The sequence below is a fragment of the Halictus rubicundus genome, unplaced genomic scaffold (assembly GCF_050948215.1).
Source record: "Halictus rubicundus isolate RS-2024b unplaced genomic scaffold, iyHalRubi1_principal scaffold0304, whole genome shotgun sequence".
Taxonomy (NCBI): Eukaryota; Metazoa; Arthropoda; class Insecta; order Hymenoptera; family Halictidae; genus Halictus; species Halictus rubicundus.
The window spans coordinates 192,066-217,621 of record NW_027488845.1 but is presented as its reverse complement, the minus strand read 5'-3'; the positions used below and the strand labels follow the sequence as shown (position 1 = coordinate 217,621).

Sequence of the window (25,556 nt, the reverse complement as noted above, 5' to 3'; positions counted from 1 at the left end):
TTTCATGCATCAGTACCTAGAGTCAGTCAAAAAAGTCTCCGTACACCGTACAAGAATTTATTTAATGTTGCACAATTTTAAAGGAAATGGTAATAAATAAATAATTCTTGCGTTATTATGTTCACTAAACATAACATTTATTAACAGTGCAACAAAAGCTATATTACATTTATTTGTTAACAAATAAACAAAGGAAAAAGTAAAACTCAACGAAAACGAGGTCAAAAAAGTCTCTGTACATGTAACACTATTATTCATAATTTGTTAATTAGTGATCAGTTGGACCGCCTTTTAATTTTATAATTTCTTGCATCCTCTTTGGCATTGTTTGAACTAATTTTTGTATTGTACTTGGCTGAATATTTTCCCATTCCAACAATATATTAGATTTTAGGTCTTCCTTGTTTTTTATTGTGTATTTTTTCAAATTTCTTTTTATTTCTCCCCACAAATGTTCGATTGCATTAATGTCGGGAGATTGTGGAGGTGTATGCAGCTGTTTCGGGACATTGTATAATACCCATTCCTTTACTTTCTTAGCCATGTGCTTAGGGTCGTTATCCTGCTGGAAGATAAACGACTCTTCAAGATGTAATTTTCTGGCACTGTTTTTTAAATTTTCTTTCAAAATGTTCAAATATTTATGCTGATCCATTATACCGTCTATAAAGACTAAATTTCCCACCCCTGCTACACTCATACACCCCCACACCATCACGCTCCCAGATAGCACGCGACGTCTTAAAGACGTCTGTTTTACGTCCATTTTACGTCTGAAAGTCTTACGTCTGGAAAAGGCGTCTTTAAGGCGTCTTATTTCAGACGTAAAAACGACGTCCCGAAAAAGACGTCTTTAAGACGTCTCGTTTCAGACGTAAAAACGACGTCCCGAAAAAGACGTCTTTAAGACGTCTCGTTTCAGACGTAAAAACGACGTCCCGAAAAAGACGTCTTTAAGACGTCTCGTTTCAGACGTAAAAACGACGTCTTATTTCAGACGTAAAAACGACGTCTTATTTCAGACGTAAAAACGACGTCTTATTTCAGACGTCTTTAAGACGTCTTTTTGGAGTCGTCATTTTTACGTCTAAAATAAAACGTCTTTTTCGAGACGTTTCATTTCAGAGGTCTTATTAAAAATCTTTAAGACATCGATGTCTTTTTCAAGACTAAATATTTCGGTTCTTCATAACTGTTTTAAACAGAACCGATCAATATAAGAGTTGGAAACTGTTATTCTCAGTACCATTTTGCTCCCTGATACAAATATAATGGGTAATCTTCCATTACCACCCATTGAGGTGTTACCCCCTGGCACGTTGCTGTTTTTTTTTTATGTGGGTAGTTCGCCGGTAGCCCTATCGTCCCACAATTTGACTGGCTTTATACATGTATATATAGCACAACTGCAATATAATGTTACAATTGGCTAGGACAGATTTAATTGTAGTAAGTGTATATATGTACAGTAAGTTACACTTCACCGATTTCGATGATTGTTAAATGTTATGTATAAAGGTCAGTTTTAGAGATATTTGCGAAAAACTTTATTACTGTATATATACTACTGCAAGAAATCCTGGTCAGCGACGTCGTCGTTGGAAAATGCGGTAACATATACGGAAAAAATGCGGTAACATGCATAGTGTATAGGCACACAAAAATTGTTCAAAATATTGAGTTACAATATATTTATATAAATTGTTTTCAAAATCGGTAAGGAGCATCCTTATTCATGCAACAACTGCCATATACAGGGTGGCCCACATAACTCTGAACAACTCAATATCTCGAAAACTATGCCATCGATTTTAAAGTTCTTAGTCTTAAATTGCATGGAACTGAAGGGGCTTTCTGACTACATAAACGTGAAGTGGCCTCCCTTCCCTTTTAACGAGGGAGGGGAGGTACATTTATAATTTTAAATGGAACCCCCTATAAAACGTTACATATTTAGATTCTACAGGAAAAAACAAGTCAATTTTGTCGGAAACATTTTTTTGTCAGATACTTCCATGATGAGATATAACAGTTTGAAGTTTCGAGTTGTAGGTACTTGAAGCGCTCGGAAATAGCGTTATGGAATTATACGCGCTCGAGTCCTTTAATTCGATGTGGCGGCCTGTGCAACGAGCACACCGACGAACCACCAGATACATAGTATGCGCGGCGGCGACCATCCTCGGGAAACGAAACACGCGAAGATCGGTTCCGAGGTCGATCGTCGTTTGTAAAATAATCGAATGGCGAGACAAAAGTTCGGACAAACGAATGCAAACGACGAACATTCGCTCGCGTACGCTGGAACAGGACGGTCGACGATCCGTACAAATAACGAACCATACATATCAACGAGCCTCATTTAGTCTCATTTATTTCACCCGAGATCCACATAGACAAGTAAGTATTTTTATTGCTATTATTTGTTACCATTAGTGTTTTCTCTTACGCTTTTTCGCTATATATTTTTTTTTATATAATCCTGTGAACTACAATACAGTGAAATCTCGTTGTATGTACCGCCGTTATTTTTACCTACACGAATACGAAATCGGACAATGTTGTGGCCGCAACGGCTCTCGAGCTTCTTCGTTGGAAACGTAAAGTTGGCACTGTTATACAACGAGATTTCACTGTATTCAGTCATGCTACACAAATTTTGACTGTATTTTCCAATTCTAGGCAACTACAGAATGGAGATGAAAACGTGGACAGTGGTACAATTTATAGAGGATGGCAGCGTAGAGGCTGTTCCGTCCAGGTGGTTAGAGGGCGAGAATTGTTATTGGCCACCGTACCAAAGGGCACGTTTAATCACAGCCCTTAAAAAAATGGAGGCCAGTAGCAATTTATGGTCCAAATATAAAGTAAAAATTTTTAAAAATAGCACTTTCGGTAAGTTACAACTATTATACACCATAAATGTACAATTTAAATTTAATTTTAATTTTAATTTTAATTTTAATTTTAGTTTTAATTTTACTTTTAAGTTTAACTTTAACTTATTTAATATTAAGTTTATGTTCTGGCGAGTAGGGTGCGGCGTTAGATGTAATTAGGTTAAGAGCGATTTAGGTTTAAGTGAGGGGAAGGGTATGAATTTGTAACCCTGAGGGGATCAAATAAACTAATTGATTGATATTAAGTTTATGTTGTATTATTCGTTTAATTTGTTTAATGTTAATTTTAAGTTTATCTTTAAATAGTATTATTTGTTTAAGTGTGTTTAATTTTAAGTTTAACTTTATGTAGTATTATTTGTTTGAGCTTGATAATAAAATGAATATACTTTGAACTCGTTTTTCTTTAAAAATTTTTCTCTCCCAATCCCTAATTAATCCCTATTTAATCCCTCTTTAATTGCATTTTACTAAAATTTATGAACGTCTTAAAGACCTCTGTTTCGAGACGTCTTAAAGACGTCTGACAGACGTTTTAAAGACGTCTAACAGACGTTTTAAAGGCGTCTGACAGACGTTTTAAAGACGTCTGACAGACGTTTTAAAGACGTCTTAAAGACGTCTAACAGACGTTTTAAAGGCGTCTGACAGACGTTTTAAAGACGTCTTAAAGACGTCTAACAGACGTTTTAAAGGCGTCTAACAGACGTCTTAAAGACGTCTAACAGACGTCTTAAAGACGTCTAACAGACGTTTTAAAGACGTCTTTAAGACGTACAGTTTTATAACAAAGACGTTCCAGAGACGTTCACAAGACGTTCGGAAGACGTTCGTAGGACATTCAAGACGTCTTTAAGACGTCTGAATGTCCATCGACAGACGTCTTTAAGACGTCTTTAAGACGTCTCTGTGCTATCTGGGCTGGCGCCTCCTTATTTAAACGATGGGAGTTTTTTGAGTTTCATCTGTTCATTTGGTTTTCTCCACACTTTAACATTTCCCTCCAAAGTAAAAATAGTGAATTTACATTCATCACTAAATATAACATTATTCGAAAAGCTTTGATCCTTATTAACGTGTGCCTTCGCAAATTCAAAACGTTTTCTTTTATTAACTTTACTTACGAACGGTGTTCTCCTGGCTGTACGACTATTGTATCCAGCTTTTCTCATAACATTTCGAATAGTTTCAGGCACTACTTTTATATTATAGTCATTTTCTATCATACTGGCCAATATTGGTGCACTCGTTTGTGGATCACAACGAATTGTTCGTAGGATTGCACGTTTATGATTAGTATCTAATTTTTGTGGTCGACCTGTACGTTGTAAACTTTGAATAGATTTAGTTTTTGCGTATTTCTCAAGAATATATTGTACCGAAGAATGTGTCCTTTTTACTATTTGACCTATTTTTCTAATGGATAATGAATCTTCTCTTAATTTTATAATTAAATCTCTGGTCGCAAGTGGTACTTCCATTTCGGAGAAATTTTTTCGCGAAAACGTCTTTTATTCTTGCTAACAGTCAAGCAACTAAATTATACTTGACCATAGAGTGTTTCCTTGAGAGTTATTTGTAAACATTCAGCTGAACCGTTAACAAAGGAAATAAATTTACACGCTCACAGTCTCTGTACGGAGACTTTTTTGACCTCATTTTTGTTATGCTCGTCATTTTAGTTCGTTTATTTGTTAACAAATCCATGTAACATCTTTTTGTTTGCACTAATAATTAATGTTATATTTCTGAATATAACAACGAAAGAATTATTTATTTATTACCATTTCCTTTAAAATTATGCAACTTTAAATAAATTCTTGTACGGTGTACGGAGACTTTTTTGACTGACTGTATATACATATGCCTAAGGAATTTACGTGTGCAAGACTCTCCACTATTTTCTTTTTTTTCACGATCGTGTTGAATTCCTCTAAAATTAATAGGTTATCACATTGTTTTACTAAAACTTCCAATAATTTCTAATAATCTTTAAATTGTAATATATTCATTTATAAACAGCAAATATATTTCCTTGTCCTTTCGTTCCTGTACGAGTGCAGAGTTCATGCAAAATCTGTATCTATTTGGGATACAAATGACTTCCACCTATCAAGACATTGTTAATTGGAAGAGAGCAACAAAGCAAAGAGCAATATATGTATTGTATATGTATGAAAAGTAAAAAATCTTTAATCAATGCTCGTTTGAATTCGAATAATATGGAACTTCCAGAGTTTAGATTCGGGACAATGTAATAGTTAATTGTACCTGTACTATAGATGTGTTTCATTTGACATTTTACGAGAAATATTCTATCAATTAATGTTTCTTCGCTCACCTCCATTCTTCTTTCATCGTAGCAACAATAGCCGCAATTCGAACAAAGGCAGCAGCAAAGAGCACGTGTAAAGACACCTCTGGCACATCTGGATAACAGACCTCCGGCGCTCGATAGGTAAACCACAGTCAACGGGATCCCGAGGCTGGCGTAACCCATGGTCGCGATTTTACCCCACGTGGATTTCGGCGTTATGCTACCGCAACCTGGAGAAAGATCATTAAGTATTTAGATAGGGTAAGTATTGCCGAAATTACGTTAAGTTTCCCAAGTAAGTACACACTGAATGGAAAGTGTGTTTTTATTCAAGTGAAGCTTGAGTAGCTTCCAAAGTGAAACTTTTTAAGTTTTCAATAAACTTCATCAGTTTATTAAAGAGTCGAAACGCCTTTCACGTATTTAACCCTTAAAATATCAATTATCTGGTAGCCTTTCAAGCGTTGAATTTTTTAAAAGAGATACTTCAGGTCTAAATTCTTAAAGCGTTTTTTTCAGTTTCAAAGTACAGCGGTACCAGAAGGCATAATTGAATAGTAAATTTCCAATTTTCGATAAGTTGTCGATATTTAAACTATTATATTTTCGTAAAAAGAAATCGTATAACAATAAACCGTGGATAATGCTGACGCTTTCATAACCCATCAATCATTTTTTTCAGATGTGGTGCATGATGTAGTGGGTGGAAAACTGAAGACACGGTTTTTCTCGAAAATATTATAAATTGAAACTTAGTAAAGTGTAAACTATACAGATTGAAAAGTTCATGCACGTTTTTATACAGGGTGTCTTACATAACTCGAGCATCTAAAATATCTCGCTTGTTTTTTATGATAGAAAAAAATGTCAACGGAAAACATTAGTTGGTTCAGGGGGACAAATATTACGATAAGCAACAAAATGTGTTCAAGGTTATATTTTTTGAGATTTCAAGATCATCGAAGTTTTTTTTCAATGGAATGATATATTTTTAGTATCGCTATATGATATCCGAGGTCAAGACGAATCCAACGACCTGTAATATTATGACCTTCACGTGACGTCGAGTACGCAAAATTCATAAAAGTAGGACACTTGACCTAAATAGTGAAACAACGATGACATGTTCCCTAGGGTTTCACGAAATGTTCTTGAACTTTGACTATTGACTGTAAACACGCTTACAATAAATTGTAAACACTGATACAAAGTCTTCTCCTTATGATGACTGATATCAGTACGTTTAAGAAATTCTTCGGGATTTATTTGATTGTGAAAGATAACGTTACTTCTCTGAAACGATAGTGTACAGTGATGCAGAAAAGATAGAGATGATTTTAGTTTATGGGTGAGGCTAAAAGTAACTCAGTACAATCATCTCAACTGTACGCAGAAAAATACCCTGAGAGAAATCATCGTCCTCGACAAAGTTTTGACCGCATAGGTCAATTGTTTTGTAGAAAAGGGAGTGTTAAATCACTAAACAGAAGACGAGCAAAGCCTGAAACTGGAGAAGATGCCGAAACTTTTGTATTGGCTACAGTCAATATTGATCCTACTACAAGTTGTCGAAAAATTGGACGTTCTTAGGCATTTGCAAAGCAAGTGTGTCCCGAATATTGCAACGTCATTTTCATCCATACCATATTTCCTTACATCAGGAGCTTGGTGGCAATGACTTTGAGAATCGTGTTGCTTTTTGTACATGGGCATTGCAGCAAATACAAAGAAATGAACATTTCTTTTATGACGTTCTCTTTACTGACGAAGCTACTTTTTCTAACCATGGATAACTGAATACACATAATATGCATTATTGGTGCATTGAAAACCCGAAATGACTTCGACAAGTTGTACACCAGCGTCTATGGAGTGTAAATGTGTGGTGTAGAATCGTTGGTGATAACAAACTCAAGGTCACGCGGAGGTGATAATATTACAGGTCGTTGAATTCGTCTTGACCTTGGCTATCATATAGCGATAATAAAAATATATAATTCCATTTAAAAAAACATCGATGACCTTGAAATCTCAAAAAATATAACCTTCAACAGTTTTTTTTGCCTACTATAATATTTGCCCCTCTGAACCAACTAATGTTTTCCTCTGCAATTTTTTCTGTCATAAAAAACAAGCGAGATACTTTAGATGTTCGAGTTAGGTGAGACATCCTGTATATGAATTTATAAAAAAACTTTTCAATACTTTTATTCTACTGCGTTCTTGGTCACGCGTTTTTGGTCTAATAATGACAATGATATTTATGACCAAAAATGCAAATTAAATATACTATCAGAATCTGATTTGATTTTGAGGGATCAATGAACATGGAAGGAACAACGGGAGGAAAGTGGAGGGAAGAGAATGACAAAACCGTTAGATAAAAAGTAATTATCTTTAATATATAAAAATAAATTGTAAGAAATGAGTGATAATAAATTAACAACAAATATTAATTACAAAAAGTTACTTATCACTGAAACAACGATCATTATTACAGTGTTACGTATGGAGACGTTCTCCACGTTTATTTCGATTAGAATTTCTAATCTCTTTTCTGAGAACGAAAAGCGTCCCAACAGGCCCCTTTTATTAACGAAAGATACTGTATGCCTTCTTTATACCAAAATCTCTAAACACTCCCTTCTGGCATCCGTTAATCAATATTCTGATAGGAAATAGCCCGGATAACCTTCATTAACCCCTTTCAACGAAAATCTAACTGAGGCCTGCTTTTCATTAGAAACGACAAAAAATGTGACTGTGACCCTACGTGACATTAAATCTTAAACAGAGTACCCCTTTCATTTTCAAGGTATATAAACCCGTTCATTTTCATCCTCTTCGGTTAGTCGAGAAGCGGTTCAGTCAAGATTCAGACGCGGTTCAGTACTCGTGCAGTCACGTCGCGTCAAGTCTAGTGAGATCGGGTTAAAGTCCCTTTCGAATCAATTCATAACCTTATAGATTCCGTTAGTTCGGTATACAGTAAAAATTCTACTGAAGTCACTGCCGACGTTCCCTACTTATGACACTCGAACACCTCATACCACTCAAGAACCGTCGTGTCGCGGTCACCACATTGTCGGGTATATCGGTGTGAGACCCGAAGACCACTACTAATCCAATTACAAAACTTCTTTATTTTTCATTATTTTTTTATGAAACTTTTACCAACATATTCGTGGCATTTTTCTGATTAAAATGATACCAAATATTATATAATTCCGATGTTATTTACTTGTGTAACAAGCGATGAAAGTTTCGAACGCAGAGGAGGACAGCGTATGGGAAAGAAAGAGACGCAGAGAGTCGAAGCGTTCGGAAAAGATCAAAGACTGGCGTGAGCGCAGGCTTTTAAATGAAAAATTTAACTTTTTTATTATTAATTATTTTTTTATGAGAATTTCACCAATATATTTGTGGCATTATTCTGGTTAAAATGATACCAAACGCGATATAATTTGGATCACATTTACACTAATTTTCCGTCAATGTAATTGTTATGGAAAGTAACTTTCATCGTTCATTATACAGGTAAATATTATCGGAATTATGTCATATTTGGTTTCATTTTCATTACAAAAATGCCACGAACATCCTGGTGTGAGTCTCATAAAAAAATAATTAATAATAAAAAAGTTAAATTTTTCATTTAAAAGCCTGCGCTCACGCCAGTCTTTGATCTTTTCCGAACGCTTCGACTCTCTGCGTCTCTTTCTTTCCCATACGCTGTCCTCCTCTGCGTTCGAAACTTTTATCGCTTGTTACACAAGTAAATAACATCGGAATTATATCATATTTGGTATCATTTTAATCAGAAAAATGCCACGAATATGTTGGTAAAAGTTTCATAAAAATATAACGAAAAATAAAGAAGTTTTGTAATTGGATTAGTAGTGGTCTTCGGGTCTCACACCGATATACCCGACAATGTGGTGACCGCGACGGTTCTCGAGTTTCGCTGTCAGCACCTCCGTACAACATCGTATTTCAAACGCGACGCCGGCGAGTACCTCCGACGTTCCCTACAGAAGTCACTGAAAAAGAACCAAAAGAGTGACTTCAGTAGAATTTTTACTGTATATTCTATTTGGCATTCAACAATCGCCATCTAACCCCGCATTGCCAGTGCGTCAACACCGTGCAACATAGGTAAACAATTCCTCTAATTGTACATTTATTATATTCATTCGCGACACAAACAACAACACTTGTAGTAATTTCAATTCAGAATAAATTGTCTTGTTTGTTAACTCGCGTACCCTTAATTATTGCCTAAAATCCTAATATAATAATTGAACGTTCCCACACGATACAATCTAACCGCTCGGATTGTATCAATTAAATTATTATATAGAAGTTACGAGGCTTACTAATACTTAAATTCGATTCAACGAAGATTTCTCCAACCTAGTGGCTCCTCGATTTCGCATTGAGTGCGTCCACGAAATTATACCATCCTAGGCGGATCCCCGATTTCGCATTGGGTTCTTCCGCATCCTAGCAGCTCCCTGATTTCGCATCAGGTGCGTCCGCGCTCTTATACAACCTCCTTTCGTATCGGGTTCGCCGCGTGTTCCCTAGTGACTCCTCGATTTCGCATCGGGTGCGTCCGCGTACCTAACTAACAATTGAAACCATATTCCCGGGGTAAAAATCCCCTCGCCGGCCTCTCGCGCTGCTCATAGCCCTGGCTCGTAACAACAGTGATTTCAAGAAGCGATTATCATTTCTTTTATTGACCAGTGAGACAATCCAAATGCATAACTAGGCAACGCCTTCAAATGGAGTGCCGTTAGTCCCTCTTATTATTATCTATCGTTAATTTATTATTATTTATTTATTATAGTTTATTTTTATATATTTTCTTCACTTCTCTTCTTTCGTTTTTCCGTTTTTGTTGCAATTTTGCGACAGTGGTCCAGTGAACGAAAACTTTGTTTATTTAACGTAAAAAAATTATTATTAAATTTTTTATTTAAAAAATTAATTCTAATTAACTATTTCAGATTTTCTCAGAAATTTTTCAGAAATTCTGAAAGTTGATTTTTAAACTTACATTGCACCCAAGGGTCTCAAAGTTAGATCAGTATTACACCTTGCCAAAATGATTAGTGTCACATCGATGTCTCTTAAAGGATTTTTTGTATTCCTGCATAAATGAAAAATGAGCGCAACGCAACGTGGCTTCCGGTTAGTCTATATTACTTACTGTTAAACAACATTTGTGAAAAATTTATTTTGCCAGTTAATAGTTTAAGCTATTTGTAATAACCCATATAACTTATAGACCCCTAAGTATTCAATTATAGGCGGAGTAATTACATAACTATTGCTCTGAAAACTGATGAATTCCCAGAAGACAAAAGGTTATTTCCCAGGCGTGTATCTCCGAAAAAAATTGTACTATTAGGCTATTCAAAAACAATTTTTTTTCATAAAAATCAAAAATTTGTCTGTGCGGCGCATTGTAGCCGGTTTAGAAAAAAATATATATATGTATATATAAATGACATTTAACATTTCGCGAAAATGAAAATGCGACGGAAGGAGGCCCTTACGAGGGAGGAGGGACGGAATCAGAAAAAGGAGAGTGGCGAATCGATTGGTCTGACGCCGCTTAAGATAATGGATCGCCTATTGGAATTGCTCTGGACCGTGCATGATAGCGGTTTCGAGTCCATTGCCAATGGAATTGCACTCGCGAAAACCTCGCGGAACTGCACGGAAGCCTATTCGTCAATGTCGTTCCGCCTTATCGTTCACAACGGTGTGACTCTTTTCGTATCCGTTATCTGTTACCATTTGTTAGAACCTACGGCAGATTGTCAGCTCGAGTTTTATTAGTCGAAGAGCAATAATGTGTAGAGCAAAAATGAAACTAGAAATCCGTAAATAGTTCGATTCACGAATGCTTCTTAGGGGAAGTCTTATTACAATGCCCCTCTCCCTGATGCTGAATTCTATTAGGTGTGTATTCAAGAACGCATTAACATACGTTTAAATTATAATTGTGTTTATTAAGTATTTAGTAAACACAGAATAGGGAATAAATTTTTAAGTACCACTTAAGAAAGGTACGTTTGTTTAAAGATGTACAGTGAATTCAAAAAGTATTTGGTCACAAATACAACACATATAATAGTCCCTAAACCAGAGCTGATCAATGTCTGCACGTACGGGCAGCGGTTTTCTTGCCCCGAGGACAGTGTCGCCAGAAGAGGGGAAGGAGCACAAGTTGAGGGGAAAAACTTACCCTCTCTCTGCTCGTACCGGAGTATGCACGACAGAGACAGTGACCGGGCAGCGACGGAAGTGTGGGGAATAGCGCGGTAGAAGGGGAAATTAGAGTGCGAGAACAAGTCTTGATCTGGCGACTCTGCTTGGGCACATACACAGAACGGCACGGCGGACGCGAAGCCACGCCTCTGCGGGCAAGGCTGCATGCATTTGTCACACGCTTTGTCACAGCTACGTGGCCAGCTACGGCTAAGCTGCCGCTCCGCTAATTGTAAGTCACATGTCCGTAGCTTTGCCCGTTGCTGTACCCACTGGCATCGGCGTGCCCACTTGCCCGCTAATACACTCCTCGTCAAAAAGATAGCCCAGGTGTGCTATCTTTAATTTCTCAATGACGCATGTAAAATTTTTCGTCTGTAACGTACAATATCAAAACAATATTATGAGCTCAGAATATGCGGCTTGCTGGAAATAAATCACAATGTCGTAGATGTTTGTATACAACAAAGAAAAACTGTTCCATACTAAGGTCGAAATGATAGCACACTCTGTTAATATGTTTAGAAATGCTCAGTATTTCATGATCTATCAACGAGTAAAGATTACAGTACAATATTATATAAATTTGTAAGTATGGGACGCGGAAAAAAATTAAACGAGTCTGAAAAAAAGCAAATTCTTGAACTAAAACAGCAACAGTTATCAGTAGCGAAAATATCGAAAGTAATAAAAAGAAGTCGTAAAGTAATACACAATTTCTTAAAAAAATGTTGAAGATTATGGCAAAAAGAAAAGTACTGGTCGGCCGTCATCGAGCAATTATGCGTGTAGCTTCCAACTCGCAGTTAACAACGAAGCAAATAATGGAAAATCTAGTGTTAGTGCCAGTGTTTCGAGTGTTCGTCGAGTTCTACTATCCTGCAAAAATATTAAGAGGCTAAAATTAAAAAAGAAACCTCCGTTAACAACGAAACACAAAGCAGAACGTTTACGCTTTGCAAAAGAAAGAGTGCATTGGGAAAAAAATGGAAAAGAGTACTATTTTCGGACGAAAAAAAATTTAACCTGGATGGTCCTGATGGGTTCCAATATTATTTTCATGACATAAGAAAAGGGACAATGTCAGCAATCCGACGATAAATGGGAGGAGGCAGCGTAATGGTTTGGGCCGTCATCGGTTATTTCGGCACGACAAGTATCAAGTTCATCAATGGGAGAATGAATAGTGTCCAATACATAAATTTAATCAAAGAACAAATAAATAATCATGCAGAATGCATCTCTGGACCTGATTACATCTTTCAACAAGATAATGCATCTGTACACACATCAAGATTGGTCCAATCATATTTTAATGAAAATAATATATCTGTTTTGCCGTGGCCTGCACGCTCCCCGGACCTTAATATTATTGAAAATTGCTGGGCAGAACTTGTTCGCGGCGTATACGCGAATGGAAAGCAGTATCAACACGTACAAGAATTAAAAAATGCAATTGTACGCGAATGTCAAAATTACATCCAAAAACTCTATAAATCGATACCAAATCGTACAATAGAAGTAATAGAAAATAAAGGAGGATGTACCCATTATTAAATAAGTATATACCTTGATAAGTAATTATTGTTAGTTAAAATTTATATTCATTATTATTTTCTTATTGTACATGTGCTATCATTTCTTTCTTAAAGTAAAACAATTTTTTTTTTGTTGCACACTAAACCTTATAATATTTTTAATTATTTTCAACGACCCGCATATTCTGAGCTCATAAAGTTTTGATATTATACGTCACAAACGTAAAACTTTACATGCGTCATTGAGAAATTAAACATAGCACACCTGGGCTATCTTTCTGACGAGGAGTGTAGGCATATTGAGCAGCTCTGTTCTAAACTGTTCTTCTTACTTATTTCACCTCTGTAGTCTTTAATTTTCCTATCCCCCTGTCACTTCATTGCATTAGCCTTCCTTCATTTTACTAACTGGTTAAATATAATTCATATATCTAAAAATTAAAAATAATACGAGTTGATAAGAGACGATTGATCTTACTATATCCAGGATTTAGAAAAATGTGTCTCCACGAAACTTTGACGAATTTTTGTTTGGCTAACAAGGGAACATATTCAGATGCGAAAATCCGATTTTGATGAAACTTACGGGAGCTTATAGTTCTTTGAAAAATATTTGACACGTGTTTTTTTTTATCGGCAGACATCCACTTTGAAGGGGTGAAAACAGCCCTCAAAGTTGGGGGTCAAAACCATATTTTTTGAGATATCTCGGAAACCAGAGGTCGAAAAAATTTGAATTTTTTTTTTAAATTGTGTGTTTTTCAATGGGAAATGTAGTCGCGCAAGAAAATTTTAACAAAAGTTTTTTGTTTAAACAATATATTAAAAATTTGATTTTTTTTGCAGTTTCTTTTATTTATTGTTAGTTCATTTTAATGTAAACTTGGGTGTGTGATCTTTGATCCAAAATAGGGGATACATGTTTCAGGATTTTCTTTGTTTTTGCCATTTAACAATAATTATGCATAATGGAAGATAGTCTTGCACCTGGCGTGCGTAGGAAGGAATTCTGGCTTGTTTCATCGAAATATAAGCATTTAGTATAAACGTGTATAGTATTTTAAACAATACCACTGGGTTATGTGTCGTTTATTGTTTTATTAGTAGCTAAAGAAGGTGACGCAGGTAGCAGCGTGACGCGGTGCTAATTACCGCGGTGGAGTAAGGGTACCGACTTTTATAGCCAATTCGCCTGTGAATTTCTGCAGTCGTTGGGCCTTCGGTTAAAATATACCTGCAGCCTTTTTAAACTGTGAATCCTCGAAGCTGGAGTTTCCCTCGTCGTTTATGATAGCTCTGAAAAGAGCTGGTGGCAAATGCCGCACATCAGTTTTACCTCGGTTATATATAGCATTTCAGAAGAACACGAATATTTTCAAATATTTCTATTGGTTGTTAGGGTGAGAGAGGGGGAAACGTAAAGTGTCTTAAGAATGTATAAAACTGTATCCCTTCAAAGTGGATGTCTGCCGATAAAAAAAAACACGTGTCAAATATTTTTCAAAGAACTATAAGCTCCCGTAAGTTCCATCAAAATCGGATTTTCGCATCTGAATATGTTCCCTTGTAAGTATGGTCACCGTCACAAAGTGAGATGCTTGTTCATGCTTTACGAGTTCGAATTCACTTGAACGTGGTGTAGCGAAACTCAAAGTCTCGTTACGCCTGCCTTTTGAACTTCCACTCGATCCCGGTAAATGACAGTTGATTTCAATTAAACATATCCCAGATTAATGCTCCAGAAGAATGTTATTCGCTGTACACAGTGAAAATGCAGCAGAAATCAAATATGTTTAACCCAGTGCCTAATTTCAAGTCTCAGTTTTGTACAATGTAATGGACCCCATAACAACAGAAACACACGCACCTCCAGTCTATACTACATGCAGTATAGCACGCAGGGTGTCTTGTCTAACTTGAGCAGTTAAAATATGTGTCTCGGTTGCTTTTCATGATACGGGAAAAAATATTCAGAGAGAATGACCGGTGCAAAGTAGCATATAGTCTGATTGAGAAACACGTGGTTGACATATAGTCTATTATGATATTTTTGTCAGTAATTTTGTTTCCTTTAAGAACTTAATAGGGTTTTCCACCGTTCAGCTCATAGAAAGGCGAGTTCAACGATACAAATATATGTTGACCTTCACATGACCTTAAAGGAGAAAAATCATATTTATTCCAAAAACAATCTAAACTTTATATACTGTAGCTGTTTGTTGATATTTTATTTCAGCTTATCGAAATTTTATTTCGATAATATACTAGATTCGTATTGCGCATAGTGGTCGAAGACAAAACAAACTTGTGAGACAACCAAGTAGGTTCGATAACTAATTATGCTTTTATAATTCCTCAGAAGATAGAGGAATCGTACGATGCTAAAGTTGATTACTGTCGAAAGAATTTGACTGTTGTATAAGTTTGCGCGTGCAGTTCGTTTAGGAACATACGAGTTCTAATTCAGTTTAACACTAGGTTTACGGAGCACTAAAAGCGACTATTTTGCATTACTTCATAAAAATAACAAGAACGTGCTACCCACATTTTTAGTAATATTTTTAAAATAATATATACCTAAAGAAATAAATTTTCTAAATAATTTCTTATGTATGCATCCTTAGAATCTTAATAATATTTAATTAAAAATATTAGAACCCGTCATTTTGACGGGTCCCGTAAATCTAGTGTTAATGTACTAGCCCCACAACTTCAACTCTGCCAACGGAATTTAGTCGGTAGTAACGACATACGATGAGAAATCAATTAAAGGTCTTTACACCAGGCTGTACGTAGCGTATTGATACCGAAACTTCCGGAGCATCGTAGAAAGCATAGGACGATGTGATGTTACGGAGTAAAGTTTGCAACAACTGCTCCTGACGTTGCTGCATTTCTATAATATACAGTAAGTACATAGGTCTGAAAGTTTGACCCCTTCTCGAAACCGTTGTGGTAACCGAAAGTTCATAGTTCATTCGGATTACTTTCCTTAAGAATTTTAAAAAATCTGTTATAATGGCAAGGACAACCGTCTGAATCACTTCTATTCACGCTTAAAAGAATGTGGACCACGTGTCTCTTTTTTCGCGTTAAGAACATCAATATTCGTTTTATTATTTTCATTCAGAAACAGAATTATTCATGAAACTTTTAATTTATGGTAGTACATATGGATTAGGTACGCATACACGTATACAGCTAGATACACTGTCTGGCATAACTACAGCACCACTAAAATTATCAAGCGATTTGAACATTTATACATATAGATTTTCAAATGATAATAGCGTTACGTGGAAAGAGTTCAAAAGAAATTATAGAGGGTAGGTCTCCGCATATTATGTACCACTTGATTTACATGGTATCAAGAGGGGCACATTCTGATGTTAATAGTTTTTTTTATAGGTGGACACGTACAGGATATATAAAGGTCATTAACTTTTTTTAAAATGGAAACATATATTTCTTGTTGTAACACTTAACGAATCTTGATAATCTTTACAAGAAAGTGTTAACCTACTTATGTGAAAAAATCGATACTTCTTCATTATTTGTCTTCCCGTCTCTTCTTCTCTTCTAAAATACTTCTCCAATATTTGCGGATGTTAAGTTGTAAATGATCGTCACATTGAACCTCTCATATCTCTTAAATAAATCATTTTTTCATGTAAGTAGGTTAACACTTTCTTGTAAAGAATATCAAGATGCATTAAATGAGGCAACAAAATAGGTTTCCATTTTTTGAAAAAGTTAATTATCAAATGTTAATTAATAAAAAGACTGTTAACGTCAGAATGTGCCCTTCTTGATACTGTGGTGGCAATATCACCACGTACGCCAATGCATATATTTCTTCTAAGAATTTCTCTTTCCTTTCCAACTCTGTCACGCTATTATTCTCTATTTCCTGTCTGCTAGTCGCACGTTTGGTAACCGGCCCTTCACGAATTTCCAATGCATCCTTGAGAACGTCGAGAGGGTTCTGGTTTTCGTTAGTCTCGGTCCTTCGCCTACCTCTTAGCTTTGTCTGTTTATGACTCTTTTCCGCTGTCCCTATCGCTGTCACTGTCTTCTCAATTTTTCCTTTTCTATTCTCTTTTCTTTTTCTCCCCTATCTTTTTGCCTTTTCTAACTCCGTCGTGTTTAAGATTGCAACGAGAGTCGCCAGTCGATTGTAAGCTTCCGAGACAACAACACCAGCACTGCACTGACATTCGCGCTTACCGATATTAGTAATAAACGAAGCGAGGACAATCTCTGCTATTTTATATCTCCTTACCCACTTCAATACCATTCAACTCTACGTGAACCATTTTCCGCTACGTTTGTGAACTGCCGATTATTTGCATAAATACGTAATATACCATAATACCCCACAAACTAATAACTAATAATTTAAATTAAAATTTTGTTGGAACTAATTTTTTTATGAACTTATTATCAGTTGTTAGAAAATGAAGACCCGTGTAATTATCGCCTTCCTCGAAACGGCCATCCAGGTCATCGCCGTGTTCTCCGGATTTGTTTTTTGGGCCACGGCTCGATAAACAAGCGCGCGATTTGTCATCCGATGATTTTCAAAAACACCATATTACATTCAGGTAGAAGGATGCGTGGATGATAGAAGCAGCAGAACCACGAAACGAGGACGGAAAAGCCGGAACAGTGTAACGAGATGACGGTATCACGATAAAAAAGGTAACAGACACGAGACACGCGAAGCGGAACGAAACGAGAAACGGAAGAGACTTCGGGGATTATTTATTTTCACGGTAACCGCAATCCGCGGCTGCATTTTCCGCGAGACGACCAACCAAACTGTCTGGAAAACGAGGAGAAATTACATCGGTAAAAATAATAGAACCTGGCCACTATTGGTTGGACCCGTAACCAATTTGCGCCTGCACAATGAACAGCAGAACGATAGAGGATATCTATATTTCATGCCACAGCGAAGAATTCAATCTTTTCACACGACACCGTTCCTTCCAAGTCAAAAGGTCAGCACAGCGAAATTCATTTCCAAAGCGTGTATTTTATTGTATTCGTATCGAAGGTACAATATCAGTAGAAAGCGTGATTGGATTATTTGGCTTAACTTCACCTTGGTAACCCAGAAATTGTTAACTTTTTACTATATAATCCTGTACACCTTGATGAGAAAATGCCAAAAATTGAAGTTTTAAGGCGAGGAATTCACTGGTCCAAGCGTTATGTTTAATGAAAACATATGGAGGTCAACTCCGTTTTTTTGGATAGATTGATATATTTTTCTATGTATTATCTAGTAGGACGTTTTAATATTAGATAATATTAAATATTAAATTTAATATTAAATAATTAAATAATGAAAAACAATATAAAAGTATATTTAATTGCAATTAACTTTGTCTTTAATCAATTTTTAATAAATTTTATCCGCTATAAACGCGGAAAGGTCAGCGTATTCATAACTTGTGTGTCAGTGGCTATGGAATTGAAACGGTAAAAAGGTCAATTGAAATGCAATTAACTTTTTATACAGCCAGTTTGAGGCCTTACATTTCTTTTACATTCACGAAAACAGTGCTTTTTGCACTGCATGTTTCGTAACAGTTTAATAAATTGTTTTATTAAATGTTCCATTTCATTAACGTTTTCAAAACTTACCTGTCAAACGCATAAAGGCGGTTTAGTTATATCGATTGGGAAGTTCCTGCGTTACTCGATTGTCCTGGGATGTGTGAATATTGCTATTTTAGTAATGAATTATACAGGGTGTCCCACATAAATGGGAGTCCCACCTAAATATCTTTCGTATTTACAGTCCTATCAGAAAACTTCGGAGGACAAAGTGACACTATTGCAGGGGGCAATATAATGGTGAAGAAAAATTTTTTTGATGTCGTGTTTTCTAATGAAATTTCAAGGTCACCGATGTTTTTTTAAATGGAATAGTATATTTTTTTACGATAGCACGATAGACAATAAAAAACTGAATTTAGTGGATACCACCTTTTTGACTTTGAAATGACCTTGAGCGTTTCAATTACCAATGACCTTCGAACATTTACTATGATATGTAAAGGTCAACCCGACGTAAACAACGCGCAATCTTTGCTGAAACACGTAAGTTTTAAACTTCTACATTTCATCCGCTTCAACGTGATTATTCTTGCTCAAGGTCATTTCAAGGTCAAAAAGGTGGTATCCACTAAATTCAGTTTTTTATTGTCTATCATGCTATCGTAAAAAATATATCGTACTATTCTATTTCATTAAAAAAACACGACATAAAAAATTTTTTTCTTCACCATTATATTGCCCCCTGCAGTAGTGTCACTTTGTCCTCTGAAGTTTTCTGATAAGACTGTAAATACGAAAGGTATTTAGGTGTTCCCATTTATGTGGGACATCCTGTACATCAAAAACGAAATTTCGTCGCGTATGATGTGTAACTGACCACAAATTCCAGTATACGATCTCTTGAGGCTGTCATCGGGGATCTGAGTTGTCATGGTTATGGCGATCCTCGATTACCTGCTCTGAGACATAACAGCCGTTTCGAAGGTAGTTAAGAAATGCTGCGTAATTTAATCCTTGATAATGTAATAATGTTATAGCTCATTTTCAATAAAGATTTATTGCCGTCCCTGTAATACCTTAAAAATAGTTCCCTCAACATAAAACATTTAAAGTTTCCATCCTTCGAGTTAAAGCTTAAATTTTCCTTCGAGTTAAATTCCACGAAGACGTTTGTGGTAACCATTGTATAATACCTTCGCTATTCTTACTCGAATGAAAAAAGGAAAAATTCGGTTTTCTCCATTTTTCACAAAATAGCGGACATTTCAACGTAAAAGGGGTCGTTTTTTCGCGAAAAATATGATAGTCTTCTATTTAAAAAAAAACTATGATATTTAGGAACAAAATCTTACGACAAAAAATAGATAATTATGTCAAGTATTCCTGTAAAATATTTTAAAAATATTGGTCTAGTTTTTGAGATATGATGGTTACCGTTTTGAAAAACTGTCTCATAAACGTGGTTTCCGTTCCACTTCTATTGGATATTTTTTAACGAAAATGTCGTATTTTATAAGTGAAAGTACGACACAACTTATGTACCAAATGTTTTTTTAATGTAACCATTTGTTGGGTTAATAAATTCTCAAAGTAAGCTCACTTCTCGACCTCGTAGGTGTATTGCCCCTCCCCTCTCGCCTCCTTGAAATTCAAGACATAAAACCGCAATTATTTTTGCAGTAACGTAACGGTATGTGTCACGAGGTAACAGTGAGCTGGTACACGATGATTTACGAACGGGATTCTCTCGACTTGCGTCGTCGACGGGACCGACTTATCTTGCGGGTAGCATCTACGTCCCAGTTTGAGCTGTTTAGTTTGCCGCTCGAAATAATTTGCATACGGCAGGACGACGACGGGGCGCTTTCGTTGCGCAATAACATCTCGAAGATGAGCCGTATGTCGCGTTAGGCGAATGCAATGCGGCCAGCAGCACACGCTGTCGACTAGTACTCTGAGAGAGGAGCCAACAACCCCTAACCTGCGCCACCCTCTTCGTTGCCCGGCTCGTCGGCGTCGTTTCATGGCACAGGCCTGTCGAGATCCCCAACGTAACCTCCGAGCTCGTAATGGTAAGTCTCTCTGTACGAGGACCTGAAATTAATAACGCGACCTGGCGCAAATACGGTGCACATAATTAAAGCGATATTACGATCTGGGACAACGGCTGTATCGTCTAGCAACCGGCTGGCTCCACGTTGGATATTATTTAGCTGGCCGCTGCGCTGCATTGCGCTGCGTTGCGCCCGGCACGCCGTTGCATGCGCTTTGATTTCTAGCTCGGATGGAGCTGTTTGCGAGCAGGTGATTTATATTGATTCTTCGTTTTGATGAACAAAGAGGGACGGAAGAGAACGGCTGTGGGATAACAAACAGCCCCGCCGCCCCCCCTCAACTTACTCGATGCTTTTTGTCCGGGATTAAGTAATGGATCCCGGGTTGATTTAATTTCCGTTTTAAAACTGTTTTTACTAGCGGTTTATCGTTTACAGGAATATAGTACCGGATAAATGTTTTTGGATAGACAATTTTTCATATACAATATACACTGAAATTTTTTGTACATTGAACTTTTAACTGAGCACGACGAGTTAATTTGTCATCGAATTTGTTGTTACTAGACTACGGATTTTATGCATTTATGCGAAAATGAGTGGATGAAATACGAACCGCTGAAAATGTCGGGCAAATTTAAAAACACCGTTCTGTTATTTTCATTTGAGGAGGACGATTAAAGGCTGCTACACACGCTCCATCTTGTTGTCCCTTTTGCTTGCGCAGTCATAAGTTGTAATGCAAAGCGGGGCTTATGTGTGGCAAAATTGTACGTTTTGGAGCGTGCGTTCCGTCAATATTGTCCGGCATGAACGCAATCACCATGATGTTGATTTTTTCCGTCTTGCAGTGCAACTTGTGACTTGTGACAAGCAAAAGGGACGATAAGACGGAGAGTGTGTGGGCGGCCTTTACTTCATCGCTGGCGTTCAAAATTGGAAAGACACCCACTGATGATTTAAGTAAAGTATGAAGGAGGGGATTAATGTAGATGACGCTTTGGTAGAACTAAGAAGTTTTGACAACAAATATATATTTTTCATGACGTGTTCAGACGATGTTTACTGTATATTACTATTTTGGTCCTTTTGTCCTAAAAAAATTGTTTTCTCAGTTCGATGTGATCTAAAAATTATTGGGGCCCTTAAGAGTAAATAATTGAAGTAAATGAATTAAGTTCCGCGTTTTTGTAAATTTTCAAAACTCTCTAATTAGTTGAATATTTATTGCAAAATATCACAGAAAGTCATCTAATTCTATTTAACAGCGAGAAATGTTAGAAAAATTGTTAGAAGTATTAAAAGCCTCGTATCTCTCTCGTGCCGTATTTTCAGTATTTGTTAGAAGTAAATTAATATATTTTGTTATTCATAAGCAAAAACACCAGAAAACAATTTGTCTTGAGTATATTTAAATGCTATTCGAATCTTTCTCGAATGTATTCTATTTCTTCGTTTTACGCGAACAATGTACTAATGTTTATTAGTTCAGATTTTTTTTTCTTCCTCGAAATGGAATAGTGAGAAATTTTAGCGCTGCGCAAGATAATATGATTTTTTTATATCGTCACTGAGAATAAAACCGACATTCAATATTGCGCATTGAATCGGCTGCATAGGTCGTGAAAAATAAGGCATGATAGCTATGCGCAATGCTAGTACATAAAAAATGTGAAATTCGATTAAAAAGGGGCAGAAAATACCAGTTGAAAAAATAAGGTTGGTTTATTATGATTTTTACATATTGTACACGTTGAAATAGCAAAAGTGTTTATTCAAACGTATGTATGTAGGTTCCGGAACGGTTAACGTTGAAAGCTGAATTGAAGGAAGGTGTTGCGTCATTCCATGCACGCAGGGATGCGCATTTCCATCGATTGTCGAAGTCGTACAAAGATTTCGGGATTAGCACGAACATGTTATTTTTCTTCATTTTCACTCTTTCGTTTTGTAAATAATTCATACTTCAAAGATTGTTTATGTTTTTGTCTTTCAACAAAAATTCTAAAATAACCGATGAAAAAATACTGCACATTCAAGCGTATCCGAAAACAGATTCGTATAACAATTTTTAAGGTGTTGTTGTAAATAGAAAGCTTTAATCTTTAAATCTATGGTAATTTCAGTGATCGAAAAAAATTTTTCAGAGTTTCCGCAGAATGTATATACCTAGCATTTTTTGAGAAAAAACGCGCCTTCAGTTTCTCGTCCACTACATCATGACTAGAATAAAATTAATAATAAAAATGAAAAATTCAAATACTTCTTGGATCCACTGTAGCTCTCAATGAAAATGAGATCATGATTTACGGATTGACGTCAGAAGTAAGCCTCGGCAACGTCTGGCCAATCCTGTTTGCAGGTCAAACGCACCGAAATTGAAGACCCTGGGTAAACTAGGATTTGCCCTAAAATTGTCATTGATCGTAAGTTAACGTTTCATCTTATTTTCCCTCTCTAGATTCTCTTATAAAACCAAGAACAGAGGAGCAAAGTCGTGACGGCAGACTGAATAGTAGCTAAGCCTTCAGGTATAAAGATCTTTCGTTCGATTTAGGCGGTACTGTTTCAAGCTTTTACGATTTGCGCTCGTATCCGAAGACCCATCAAACTTCAACTTGATCTGAATCTAAGGACTTCGTGTCACCTTCTATGCTCGCTGCTAGAGAGCTCTTAAGATAACACATACTGTTCAAGCCGTCACCAAAGTTCATATCATCCACCGAACATTTCCGTGACCAGGGATTCCTTTCTTTTTCTTTCTCATATAATCGCAAGTCACTTAACGCCAGTACTTATTCTGGTTTTTCATTTTCAAGTACAAGTGTTGCAGGATATGTGTGCAAAAGGATTTGTTTGACTTCATAATATTAACATAACTATAGGCGTTTGAAGAATGTTTTTCTCGAAACCACTCTTTTTCCGAAACTGCTGGAAACTTCTAGTTAACCAATTGACTTGAAAGTTCTAGAGGATCTTCAGCACATACCCTGTTAAAATCCGTCGTTTTCTTCTTATTCGTTTAACGTGCTGAAGACGGAAAATATAAAAACATTAATAACCTGAATTGAAAATGCCACCATTTTGTAAATAATCAAGGTTCTATACAATCAAGGCTCTATATAATCAAGGTTCGATTAATATATTTCCTCATTTTTTTGTTTTTGATCAGTAGATGGACCGGAATAATGGCAGCAGTCAACACATGTATCTTAAAACATACTCTATAAAAAAATATATTTTTAATTTAAAAAATAACGTATATACTCCAAAATATCCATAAATGCGTGTGCAAAATTCTGATGCCCAAAGTTCAATAGTTCTTCTGAAAAAAATTCCTAAAATTTGTGTGTAAGATCGGTCTCGAAATCCTTAATACTTCCTTCAGTTGCATTCTTTTAATGCCTATGATTAAACTATTTTTACGAATTTAATATACAAGAAGTACCTACAAAAATATATTTCAAAAAATTTATAAATGGAGCAGTGAATGGTCCTAAACTATATAAAAATGGTCCGCTGTTCGAGGGTTGAAAGAAGCGAATATCACTCCTGTATAGGAAATTCTATTTGAAATGTCCATCGTGGGTCGGGTTCGATATTATATGGCAAGGGGTTAATAAATAAGGATAGAGGAATTGTCATGGGGAATGTACAGAGGAAGGATGTTGACGCGAAAAAAAGAAAAGAGATGAGGAAGACGTGAGAAAGTGGGTTCTTACAGAGGTAGGAGAGAAATCGGTAATAGATTATGCGGCTGGAGATAGACATCCATATGGGGAGGTAGAAAAACGGTAGACGGGGAGGGAGTGGAATTCGACCATTAACCAGCGGAGGTGCACCTAATGTGTGAGGATGAGAGGTAAAGTGGGAGAGACAAAGAGTGGAAGGTGGGGAAGATATAGATTTGCAGGGGGGAGCAGGAAAGAAATGCAGGGGATGATTGAAGGAGGAGTGAGAGGGGGAGGGGAGAGGGAGAAACAGAAGGAACGGAGGGACTGTATTGGACAAGGGGTCAGAGCTGACGAGGGAATTAAGGAAATTGAGGAGAAGGAAAGGAAGAGAGGATAAATACGAAAATGGACCAGCAGCTATTTATGAGAGAAACGGAGAAGAATAATTAGAAGAGATATCGAAGGAGGCAGAAGAGGCAAACGTAAATACACATAATTTTCGAACATATTTAATAACGAGAGAAAGGAAAATGGGGAGGAACCTGAAAAGATAAAAACGGAAAAATGAGGAATTATTTTATAAAATTACACTGTCCAACAAAACAAAACTTTTTTTGTGTTATGCAATACCTGTTGGGTGATTCTAAACTTTGTCATTCTAAAACGAAGTCTAGAAAGCAGAATTGCTCTATCACGCATCGTTCTCGATAAACATTGGTTTCTGTAAAAATGCATGATTTTGATAAAAAATGACGTGTTACGCAAAAACTAAACATGCGAGAAAGTTCAGGTTTGAGTCAAAAGATAGGGGGGACTCTCCTACAGGCGCGGCTGAGGCGCAGATAGGTTTATTAGCGTAGTAATAAATTGTTATGTTGTTTGTTATAACGTTTAAATTCCTTAACAACGTATTCCTCATCTATTACCACGACGAACTCTGAAAAGTGCTGGTTGATAGCTTTTTAAATAAATACATCTTGTTCATTCTGCCTTCGTGCCGCCACGCCAGGAACCTGCCAGGCTCTAGCATTGGCCTGCGAACCCCTGGGGTTCTGGAATTCTTGATGAACTGATATGTAATAGAGATGCAATTTTTGGGAATACAGTATTCGTATAAAAGCATAATTTTTGACTGGCTAATTCCACTTTCTCGAACGAGCTGTCTACTGTTAATGTGTGGATTCATATTTACTGTAATTAAAATATTCACCGTATTTGCTGAA

The 25,556-nt window shown here is 36.4% G+C and overlaps 1 protein-coding gene and 1 long non-coding RNA gene across 2 annotated transcripts in view; both read right to left on the bottom strand.

Annotated features, from left to right (window-relative positions):
• LOC143364153 (uncharacterized) overlaps positions 1-25,556 on the bottom strand; it is a 218,055-nt gene that overhangs the window by 41,988 nt on the left and 150,511 nt on the right. The gene's annotated exons all lie outside the window — the stretch shown is intronic.
• The window catches only part of LOC143364154 (potassium channel subfamily K member 6-like), a 155,179-nt gene that overhangs the window by 3,518 nt on the left and 126,105 nt on the right, over positions 1-25,556 (bottom strand). The window contains exon 3 of the mRNA XM_076804645.1: positions 5,242-5,447. Coding sequence (XP_076660760.1) covers positions 5,242-5,447 — 206 coding nt within the window. The remainder of the gene's footprint in view (positions 1-5,241; positions 5,448-25,556) is intronic.